General features: G+C 33.7%; 1 protein-coding gene and 1 non-coding gene across 2 annotated transcripts; one reads left to right on the top strand and one right to left on the bottom strand.

Moving 5' to 3' along the window:
• The first annotated feature begins 326 nt into the window (after positions 1–326).
• LOC149412223 (uncharacterized) lies at positions 327–3,112 on the top strand. Its single transcript, XM_089645811.1, has 3 exons — positions 327–398; positions 636–1,586; positions 2,962–3,112. Exons 1-2 carry the CDS (start codon positions 378–380, stop codon positions 1,584–1,586), a joined length of 972 nt encoding a protein of 323 aa, XP_089501937.1. The 5' UTR covers positions 327–377; the 3' UTR covers positions 2,962–3,112.
• Positions 3,113–10,022: 6,910 nt separating this feature from the next.
• On the bottom strand, positions 10,023–10,094 carry TRNAV-GAC (transfer RNA valine (anticodon GAC)). Its single transcript has one exon. It is a non-coding gene; the product is annotated as a tRNA-Val (tRNA).
• Positions 10,095–11,744: the final 1,650 nt, after the last annotated feature.

Genomic DNA, 11,744 nt, shown 5'->3' with positions numbered 1-11,744 from the left:
ACAGGTATAAACAACAATTGAAGATGATGTATAGTTTCCTCAAACATTGTAAATTGAGGGTAATAAAATGTTCACCTCTAATGTGCAGTGTGTAGGTTGGTTGGTTGGTTGGTTGGTTGGTTTGTTTGTTTGTTTGCATGCGCGGACGGATTGAGCGAGTGAACACTGCACAGCGAGTGTGAATGTAAAGGCCCGGGAAATAGCGCGGTGCGGTGCGGTGCGGGCTCCCTCCAGCCACCACCAGGTGGTGGTGGGGCGCGTACCCTTAGCTGCAGCCCGCCTATATAACCTTCCTCTTGGTCACCAGTCGGCAGTGAGACCTGCACGGTCCAAACACAACCACTACTATCAGTCCTAGACCCGACACCGGAGTTAAGATGAAGTCGCTTACGCTTCTGGTTAGTTTTCGATGTTTTTATTTGTCATTAATACCTGTCAGGGGCAGTGAGCAGTGCGCATGTTTCGTGTAATGTGATCTTTGTCCAGTGAATTTAAAAGTGCCATCAGTGAATTTATTAATGCATGCTATGCGCACCCGCCACCAACATGGATTATAAATATAATATAGTAAACATAAATAAGTTTTCGCCAGTTATAATTTAGCACCTAATAATAATAAATGAATTTTTTTTCAGGTAACTCTGGGATGCGTCCTCGTCGCAACGTTCGCTGGGCCCGTGGAGGTGGCGAAGCAGGAGGTGCAAGCGCAGGAGCTAGTGAAGCAGGAGCCGCAGGACCTGGTCACGGCGGAAGACGCTAACAGGGAAAAGCGGTCGCACGGCTGGCATGAGCCCGAAGGCGTCTGGAAGAAGAAACTAGTCTGGAAAGAGGACTGGAAACAAATCTGGAAAACCGACAAGAAATTAATATGGAAATCCGAATGGAAGAAAACTCAAGTTCCGATCTGGAAAGAAATTCAAGTCCCAATTTGGAAGGAAATTCAAGTTCCAGCCTGGAAAGTTGTACAAAAACCCATATGGAAAGAAGTTCAAGTTCCAAGTTGGAAGGAAATCCAAGTACCCGATTGGAAAAAGGTATCCAAACCCGTCTGGAAGGAAATTCAAGTTCCTGCATGGAAAGAAGTTCAAGTCGCAGACTGGAAACAAATTTGGGTTCCAGAATGGGTTAAGGAAGGAGTTCCCGGAGAAAAATATCTAGGAAAGGATCCTCACGGTTGGGAATACACATCTCACGATCTTTGGAGGAAGAAGATGGTATGGAAGGCACACTGGAAGAAAATTTGGAGAACTGAAAAGAAGCAAATTTGGAACACTGAGAAGAAGCTGGAATGGAAGGAGGAATGGAAACAGGTCTGGAGGACGGAGAAGAAACAAGTTTGGCTAACTGAGAAGAAGCAGGAATGGGTTGAGGAGAAGGTCCAGATCTGGAAAACAGAGAAGAAGCAAGAATGGGCTTCCGAGAAGAAGCTGATCTGGAAGGATGAGTGGAAGCAGATCTCGGTGCCGATCTGGAAGGAGATCCAAGTCCCTGCCTGGAAGAAGGTGTGGAAGCCCGTCTGGGAGAAGGTGTGGGTGCAGATCCACCACGAGCACCACGAGCACCATGATCACCACGGCTGGGACTAGGTGGGTGAAAAGCTTACTTAAATTAATTGTTGCGAACTTTATATACTTCCCCAGCAGCCCTTCGCCTTAATACCTTGTTTGCGCAACGTGATCTTAATAACAATAGATTCACGATGTGATATTCCACTGGAGTACCGTTTTGTTTATTAAAACGTACTTATATTATTTTGCCATTTTCTGTATATAAAAAAAAAATGTTAGTTAATAATGGTGTGTTTTGTATGCTAGTACAAAACGATGACTTCTCCTTCTTGAGGGTTACATATATTATGAAAATCTCAGAAGGTTAATCTATTATAAGGACGAATACATGCGACTGGTAATGAAACAACATATTTACTGTAAAACGTAAATAGAGATTCTACAAATACCAAACTACCATCAAATGGGTTTAAATACTCATAAAACACATTGATTTCCCATCACAGCGAATCTTTACCCGCGTAAATAAAATATAAAAGACTTCTTTACAATGATTTATTTATTCTAAAATGATAATTTAACGATGAAGTTTATTTATAATTAAGCATGGCTCTCAAAGCATATAAGGCACATTTAAAATTACATTTCCATAATAAGACGAGATTTTTTATGCTCTCATGAATAATGTATTTATTATGTCTCTTATGCGAAAATTTCTTCTTTTTGGGTGCGCTCTGTGAGTAAATTCTTCAACAGTTTTAAGACTTCAGATTTATGTAGGTAAAATTACCAGCATTGTAAAGTAGTCAAATGTTACCATTAGTCTAATAATAGCGATATGTTTTTTTATCACCATGTTTTGCTTGTTTATTCGCATTGTATTTTTATATTTTTTATGTTCTGTTTTGTTTTGTTAATTTTATAAGAAATAAAAGAAAAATCATAAAATTTTGCAATTTTAACTCAAATATTTTACCATCCCCTCACAATATCAATGAAAAATAAATCATTCCAAAAACAAATGTGTATAAATAAAAGAACAGAGTCATTTCATCAACTAATTCAACTCTGAACAAAACCATGTCTCTAAGTGCATAAAAGATGTAAAAAATGTATATTATTTTTAATGATAAACTAATTTTAAAGAGAAAAAGTTTTTTTTAAATTTTTTTGTTTTTTCATATATGATTTTTAAATATTAAGTATTAGCCTGAAACACCTTTAAAATTTTTAAAAAAAACATGCCGCCGACATAAGTTAATATAAATATATTAATAATTACATAAAAATATATTCTTCGCAATCAGACTGGAACTAAAATCATCCTATTATTTTAATGGGTGATTTAATTCGTCGCTTTTAATGTTTCACATTTGCGTTCATAAAATATTTTTACTATGACTATATCGGTAATTCTTTACACCAAGTTAAACAAGTATTTTCTTAAACGCAGGTCCTTCAAGAAATTCAGTGGAATAATCATCCGGAGCACACAGGAGGACTTTTCGACAGATTTAAATACTTTCTGTTGACAACAATGCTACAGTAGCCTACTACAATATCGACGACAGTTGGTGTAAGAAGCAATAGTTTGGGTATAAAAAACACCAAGCCATATTATATTTGTTTAAAAATATATCGTTAAAGTTACCAGAAATGACAATGAGTTTTATATCATTGAAGTGAAAAAGTGTATGAAATAGGAAATGTGTAAATATTTTGTATATAATATGATTATTTTTATTTGTTAGATTAAGTTCATAAACGACTTTTTAACCCAAAATTGGAATATTTATTGATGATTTTTCTATATTTAAGATACTACTTAAAAAACTATTGTTAATAAATCAACTCTGAGAAGATAAAAAAGGAAAGAGAAAGACCATGGGTGTGACTTTCTAGATAGATCTTTTTAAATTTCAATAAACCACACAGTTATAAGATATGTACATACAGATACAGCGCGATACGAAATTGGCGATTAATGATAATTTATGGATTCAAATTGGTGTCGTAAAGCTTTCGATAGAGTGCGGTGTCTACTTTCGAAGAAGTGCGATGGCGAAATGTGGCGCCAAAGTTTTTTTTAAGTAACCAAAGTACGACGATGACCTAACGCTGGAACTTGGCCAAAATGCTGTTGTTTCACGAAGGCGCAACGTAACTTTCTTTATATTGCACAACGCGGTCAATCGCGCATCTTATCTTGCGGGGCATTGTCTAGTTTAGATGAGTTCCTCGTTGAGTCCACGTGCTGCGTCCGACAACACGCCGGATGTGACGGAACCATCCGCGCAGTCTTCCGTGCCATGTCGTGTCGTGTCGCGTCGTGCCGTGGTCGTGACTATTCCTCTTCCACCAGGAAGCTTACAGAAACGACACACCCGATGATACAACATGTTCCATGATTCGATCAAAGCTCGAGAAGAAATTTGGTCAGAACTTAATGTATACAGGTTCAATTGTCACGTAGATCCCATTTTGAAACAACGCACAAGGGTGCCGGCTGCTCGATACCAGTGAGACTATAGCATCTCCAATTATTGCGTATGACATAAGGCTGAAGGGAGTGGCCAGTGCAGGGCAAGAAGGTGCGAAAAGTAAAGTTGGGAAGAACGTGGCTGTTAAGATTTCGCCGCAAACGGCAAAATAATGCCGAGTATCTACTACTCAGAAACGTGCCACAAATACACCAAAATTAATTTTAATTAAAAATGCCTGTATATGAAAGAATCGATTAAGAAGAAATGTGAACAGATTTTTATTCCCATAAGTTGTCCAATGCAGGTGCCTGCCATCTGGTTCCTACTTCCTTAGACACGAGGTACAAACATATTTATCCACACGATCAACGCATCATTGCGTTGTTATGTAAACAAGTCTGCTCACTATGAAGAGATCTGAGCGCCATTCAATATACTCCATTCAAAACTCTTTGATATAAGCAACTGCATTATGGTTTTAATGGGACATCATATTTACATATTTCACATAATTTGGGACACACTAACAATAATATTATACTAATTAATGCATAGATAAAAAATATTTTTGACACATTTTATAACAAAGTTAAGAGAAGTTAGTATATTTTGTGTATTTAAATACATACATGTATTTAAAATACATGTATTTAAAATGACGGATTTTGCATTTTAATATATAAGTTTTTAATTAATAATTTTTTAGTATCATTATTATTTTTTGTTAACTTTGGTAGTTTGGCAAGTATAGTCCTTCTTACATGGTGATAAATTGTACCTACCGTTTAATCAGTCGACGTGAGCGTCTTGAAATGTGTGTTTAAATATATTAACAAGTTTTCAAAAGCAAGTATTTTTAATAAACCCCTCATCATATTTTTTAAAGACGCTGTCAGAAAGTCGAAGAATTCAAATGTATTTCCGCTCTGCAATAAAATCCAAATAAATAGAAAATATCTTAATTTACCCGACAGAAATTTGATAAAAATAAACATATAATTTTCGAAATATTTTAATTTTGAATGCAAATATTTGTTTTTCTAAATAGCTCATCATATATTTTTACATCTTAACACTGCACAAAAATTACGGAACAAATAAAATAAAAATAAAATTTTTTGGATAAATGTATTATAAACTTTTACCTCATATTTTGTCGTTCCATATGAAAATATTAATAAAAAAATCACAAAATTTTTTCTCAAATTGGTTTGACGGAGGAGCAAAATTTTAATTATTCTGTACTTAAATTCTAAATTTGAATATAAAGTGTAATTTTTTTGCTAACTTTCGATCAAAGCTCGAGAAGAAATTTGGTCAGAACTTAATGTATACAGGTTCAATTGTCACGTAGATCCCATTTTGAAACAACGCACAAGGGTGCCGGCTGCTCGATACCAGTGAGACTATAGCATCTCCAATTATTGCGTATGACATAAGGCTGAAGGGAGTGGCCAGTGCAGGGCAAGAAGGTGCGAAAAGTAAAGTTGGGAAGAACGTGGCTGTTAAGATTTCGCCGCAAACGGCAAAATAATGCCGAGTATCTACTACTCAGAAACGTGCCACAAATACACCAAAATTAATTTTAATTAAAAATGCCTGTATATGAAAGAATCGATTAAGAAGAAATGTGAACAGATTTTTATTCCCATAAGTTGTCCAATGCAGGTGCCTGCCATCTGGTTCCTACTTCCTTAGACACGAGGTACAAACATATTTATCCACACGATCAACGCATCATTGCGTTGTTATGTAAACAAGTCTGCTCACTATGAAGAGATCTGAGCGCCATTCAATATACTCCATTCAAAACTCTTTGATATAAGCAACTGCATTATGGTTTTAATGGGACATCATATTTACATATTTCACATAATTTGGGACACACTAACAATAATATTATACTAATTAATGCATAGATAAAAAATATTTTTGACACATTTTATAACAAAGTTAAGAGAAGTTAGTATATTTTAATATTATATTTAAATTTGAATGGGTGGGTATCTCTTCGAGTTGTTTTTAGATCTAACGTCAACTCTCATTTGCATGGTTGCGTGAAACTCGTATATTTGATAAACAAGTAATAGTACTTGGGTGGTTAAAATTTTAAAATATTTTTTTATTTAATTTAAATTGGAATCAACTATTTTTGCAATGTATTCAAGCAGACTTCTGAATATATTATTTTAGTATATTATTCACTGTATAATATTACGTAGTTTAAATTATAGTAGTAAGGCATACTTCGAATGAAACATCGATAAATTCTGCCACATAATCTTATTGATTTTTTTACTAAAGGGGTGTCTTCAATCGGTCCAATCCAATAAAACACGCATGTATAAAAACTATTGTACTCAGTCGCTAAGATAAACAAAATATCTAATGACAGTAAGTACCACGATGAGAGAGATAAGGTAGAAATACAACGGGTTGGCGTATGCCACGTAAACAACACACTAAAATAGCTGGACTAATTACAATACATACAGTTTCTATTAAAATAGATGCTCTAGAAATACACTTGTCACACCCAACGCAAACCCACGCTTCTATTGCTGCGCCGACCTGGGCTGTCCAGATCGGCGTGGGACGTGTAAAGGTGGAAGGGATGGCATCACGCCTCCGACGAAATGATTTCACATCTATCAGTGGTATTATCTATGCTTCTACCGTTATGTTTGGTATTTCTATGATTGTTTATTGTAACAGATGGCTTAATAAAATCTGAAACTATTTGTGTTAGGTTCAAATAATTTTAATCCAAAGCACAAGTAGAAAATTAATAATATTGGACGCAACTGGGACTGTAACTTGGAATCTCCGCTTGCAAGGTTAATGCTTACGCCGATATTCCGTTAGAGGCATAATAATTTTATTTAAAAAAGGAAAACAATTTAATCTTAAAAATTTATCTGAAAAAAAATTATAATTAAAAAAAAAAAATTTATACAAATATAATTATTTCTTTAGTTAATTTGTAACATTTGGTAACGGGCCAAATCGAAATTATGATTTTAATATCTACTTAAAATAACAAATATATTGTAGATATTGCATAAAGTAATAATATGTTTGCTGTGTATTTTTTTAAGTTCTATTATTTATTCTTGAAGGAAGCATTGCTTGTACATTTTTTTGTGTTTCTTTATTCATAAAAATGTAAATGATTTAAAATATTTTGCTGTCTAAAACTACCATACTAGGCTCATGCCCGTATTATGGTCATAATGCTTTAAATTACAATGTTAAGATTTACAGAAATAGCATGTTGTAAAACAAAAATGAAATAAATAAATACATTGTTTACCTTTTGAGTATTAACTTATCTTTAAATTACACATTTTATAAAAACACGAATACAAATTTCCACAGAGCATTAAACCCGGATTTAATAAATATAAGGTATGTTTTTTCAGGTATACGTCTAACATAAAGTAAATAAAAAATAAATGTTGATAACTTTTGAACCACCCTAAAAAAATTATTTCAAACGCCCTACATAATAAGAAATATTTAAAGCAATTTTAAGTTAAGTGAAAGGTGGTCGTCTTTATCCATCTAATCTGATGCTTGTCAGACCATGGAACGTTACATGCTTAATTTTGGTGATACAATTAAAAAGTATTCTTAATAAAGAAAAATTCAGATACGAAAGACGTTTTTAGTGATTTTTTGTAGAAATCGTGTTAGATTTATTATTATGCACATATATCATTAGGAAATTATGTATAATATTAATTTGGTTGTGTTAAATATTTAGTAATTTTCCCTTTTTAACGATTGAGTGCTGCATGATATTATTGATAGATACAATATTGATAATATTCAACCAATCCACTTATAAACGAACACACGGGAAAGAAAATAAATTATGCTCACGGGATTCAAACTCAAATGTTATATAATTCCCGTAAAATTATATTAAGTGAGTGCTGCAGTAGCAAAAAAAAATCGAACGGTGAGTTTTGGCAAAAGATTTGTTATCTCAAATATCGAGGTCAAAATGCGTGTTTTCAGACGGCAAAATATCTTCCAACGTGGGTTATGGAGTTTTAAAAGGGTATTTAAAATTTAAACCGAAAAAAACTTTATAGAAGTTTTTTATCATTATAAATATCTAGCGATACCGGATAGTAGATATATTACATTAAGGAAAACGGGACTTGTTGATGAAACGTAGATTTAGCATATACATATGGCGTTGACATGTCATAATCAGACCAAATCAAACAATAGAAGTGAGTTGAGAGGAAGAACAGCATGTCGGAAGCAAGCACACGTGCGAAACTAACAGATTTCTTTATTGTACCTACAGCTGCATGTTAAAATAATTATGGTTTAGTCACCGCTAAGTTCTTGCGCTTAGCGGCCAGAGGATGAGTGGCCAGGGACTGAGCGGTTTCCTCGCCATAAAAGGTTAAATTCGTGTCAATGCAGTTTTGGAACATCACTGCGGTGTTAGACAGTATTTAGGTCATGTATAGAGAAAATCCCTCAGCAAATAGATCCCTAAAAGTATTTTCTACTAGATTAGAATTTGATTCGAATATATTTATTTTTAGGTAAAAAAAACATTACATAAAAATATTTCATTTTCTGACAATGTATACCTATTAACTTACAAATGAAAAAAAATGTCTAGGTAAAATTATCAGTTTGATAATATTATGGATACAAATCTAGTGAAAAGTTTTCGTGCAGCGAAAATCAATTAAAAATATTTCAGTTGTAATTATAGCTCAATAAGTTCTGAATATCCTTGGTAGTATATACTATTAAGATGAATTTAGTACTTTGTTTAGTTATTTTCTTAAATTTTCGTTCTACCCCTTCCTAACACTATCTGTGAGATTCTTCTTAATTATGATTTGTTAATATATATTAGCATCGCAATTGGAGAGAAAGAGATATAAATACTTTTACAAAACAATACAGGAACAGCAGGTCAAATCGCCAGAGATAAAATGGGAAAATAATTCACCGACTCCAGATATTTTCATATCAGAGGGTTCGACTCGGTAGAACTCCTAACAGGGCCTATAAATCCTACTGATACCTCAACATAAATATTTACAAAATCTTTCGTAATCCTACATGTATTTAAAATGACGGATTTTGCATTTTAATATATAAGTTTTTAATTAATAATTTTTTAGTATCATTATTATTTTTTGTTAACTTTGGTAGTTTGGCAAGTATAGTCCTTCTTACATGGTGATAAATTGTACCTACCGTTTAATCAGTCGACGTGAGCGTCTTGAAATGTGTGTTTAAATATATTAACAAGTTTTCAAAAGCAAGTATTTTTAATAAACCCCTCATCATATTTTTTAAAGACGCTGTCAGAAAGTCGAAGAATTCAAATGTATTTCCGCTCTGCAATAAAATCCAAATAAATAGAAAATATCTTAATTTACCCGACAGAAATTTGATAAAAATAAACATATAATTTTCGAAATATTTTAATTTTGAATGCAAATATTTGTTTTTCTAAATAGCTCATCATATATTTTTACATCTTAACACTGCACAAAAATTACGGAACAAATAAAATAAAAATAAAATTTTTTGGATAAATGTATTATAAACTTTTACCTCATATTTTGTCGTTCCATATGAAAATATTAATAAAAAAATCACAAAATTTTTTCTCAAATTGGTTTGACGGAGGAGCAAAATTTTAATTATTCTGTACTTAAATTCTAAATTTGAATATAAAGTGTAATTTTTTTGCTAACTTTATATTTCTCACTGTACGGGAGACAACGATATTTAGAAAACCACACGAGCTGTTCCGAAAAGCGAACAAATTGACTATAAGGAAAATAGCTGTTTGTTTGTAAAACCGAACCGGATTAATATATTAGAATTCTAGAAGATTGCGAGCGAAAAAAAATGTATTCATCAAAGTTTTCCGTGTCTTCGTTATTTATTATTTTTTTGAAGTAAAAAAAATGTAATTATTGAAGATAATATTAGCGATTTCTAAACGAAAATCTGAAACAGAAAAATCAGAAAGGGATACGGTCACATCTAGGACTCGAACCCAGGACCCTTGCCTTGTCGGGGCACCGCTCTACCACTGAGCTAATGGGACCCTATCCCCTTCGGTCACATTTAACTGTATCATACTTCGAATAAGAACTACCAACATTGTCTTCATTTTTTCACCGCACATTTTTTATTGGCAACTATCTTTATGTACGATCGCAAGATTCAATCCGAACTTAATGCAATCTAGACAGCGTCTTTTAGATAAACCTCTCTTATGTTTTATTTTAATGTGCGACATCTATTGACTTTTCTGCAATTAAATATTACTATTTGAGGTTTTACTCAATAAAGTTATTCCAAAAAAAAAAAAAAAAAAATATTAAATTACATACATCATTACTGATAACCATGCGTTTGAAGTTGGACGACCTGCCACAATGACAAATGGATGTCGACTGTGAATAATAATGGTGCACTGACACCCAACAGACTTTATTACAATTTGCATTAATTATTAGCGTGGACCTACCTAGTCCGGCCGTGACAATATTATCACAGGGCGATCTAGTTTAATTTGCTTAGGGGAAATTACACGCTGTACCAAATGCGATCTAATTTCCTTTATAGTTTATGATAAAGGATAGGGAGATACAAAGAAAGAAGTTGCATGCTACAAAGGTTTCCAGTTTCCCAAGTGTTACGAGTTTCATGAAGCAACACCATAAATAAAAAAGGTAGAATTTTAAACCGCACGAGAGCATTTTATCACTTTTCCTCGTATTAAAAAAATCACAAAAAGAAGGAAAAAAAAATTAAAGCGGGGATCGAACCTCGGTTCTTCACGACGACAGTCGGGCGCTCTGCCTCTAGACCGCGAAGCTGAGTTTGGATAGTGACCTAAACTAGGTATATAATATTAGCTAGGCTCCTATAGCGAAATGATCACGGTTTTTCGTGACGGTCATGAGTCGGTTTTACTCCGGTCCTCGAAATTGCATGACACGCGTAAAGAAGTTTCACTTCAAAAAATTAAATGTAGTTGCTGCAAAAGAGTCCTAACTTCCCGCAGGCAGTGGGACTATGGCATTTCCAATTGGGGTAGGTTGTAAGGCTGAGGGAGTGGGGAAGGGATGGAAAAGGGGTTAATAAAAGTTAGAAAATGCCTGGATATTTAGATTTATCAATGTCAATGCATTTTTAAAATCTTTTAAGTAATTTTTGTTATTGGATTATGATTTTTTTGTGTCGATAATAAGATCAATGTAAATATCTAGAAACTCATTTATGAAAGCTGACGTGTATCCAACGTTGCTCTACTTTTCTCTACTTTCAATACATATAGTATGCATGTTTTAAATATATATAAACCTTTTGGAAGAAATTTTCTAAATGACAGCGAAAACCGTATCTAACTCCGTTGCATAGTTTGGAAGAACTAAGCTTACAAACAGACAGACGTGGATACTGACTTTGTTTAATACTATTTAGAGATAGCTTCACCTGTGGTCATACTCATTACTATCATGTTCCAGCAGTGGTCCAGATTCTTGATACGAGTGAATGGATACGGAACACACAAATAAATGTACAGACAGACGAAATGCTAACTTGTTGAATCATAACAGGACTTCACTACGCTCTCCCTGTAATTTTTTTGCCAACATTGCCAATTTAAGAAGCAACCCGTCCATAGTCACGGGATTTCGTCTTTCGAGGAGTCATCCTACGAGCATTTCTACTAGCACACCTACGA

Source organism: Hesperophylax consimilis, chromosome 23 (genome assembly GCF_061612785.1).
Source record: "Hesperophylax consimilis isolate HC1 chromosome 23, BYU_Hcon_1.0, whole genome shotgun sequence".
Classification (NCBI taxonomy): domain Eukaryota; kingdom Metazoa; phylum Arthropoda; class Insecta; order Trichoptera; family Limnephilidae; genus Hesperophylax; species Hesperophylax consimilis.
This window is presented reverse-complemented; position numbering and strand designations above follow the sequence as displayed.

Excerpts from the sequence above, each read along its gene's own strand:
- LOC149412223 (XM_089645811.1), top strand. The coding sequence starts at position 378 with ATGAAGTCGCTTACGCTTCTG. Across the intron at positions 399-635 it reads TGAAGTCGCTTACGCTTCTG|GTAACTCTGGGATGCGTCCT; the intron begins GTTAGTTTTCGA and ends ATTTTTTTTCAG.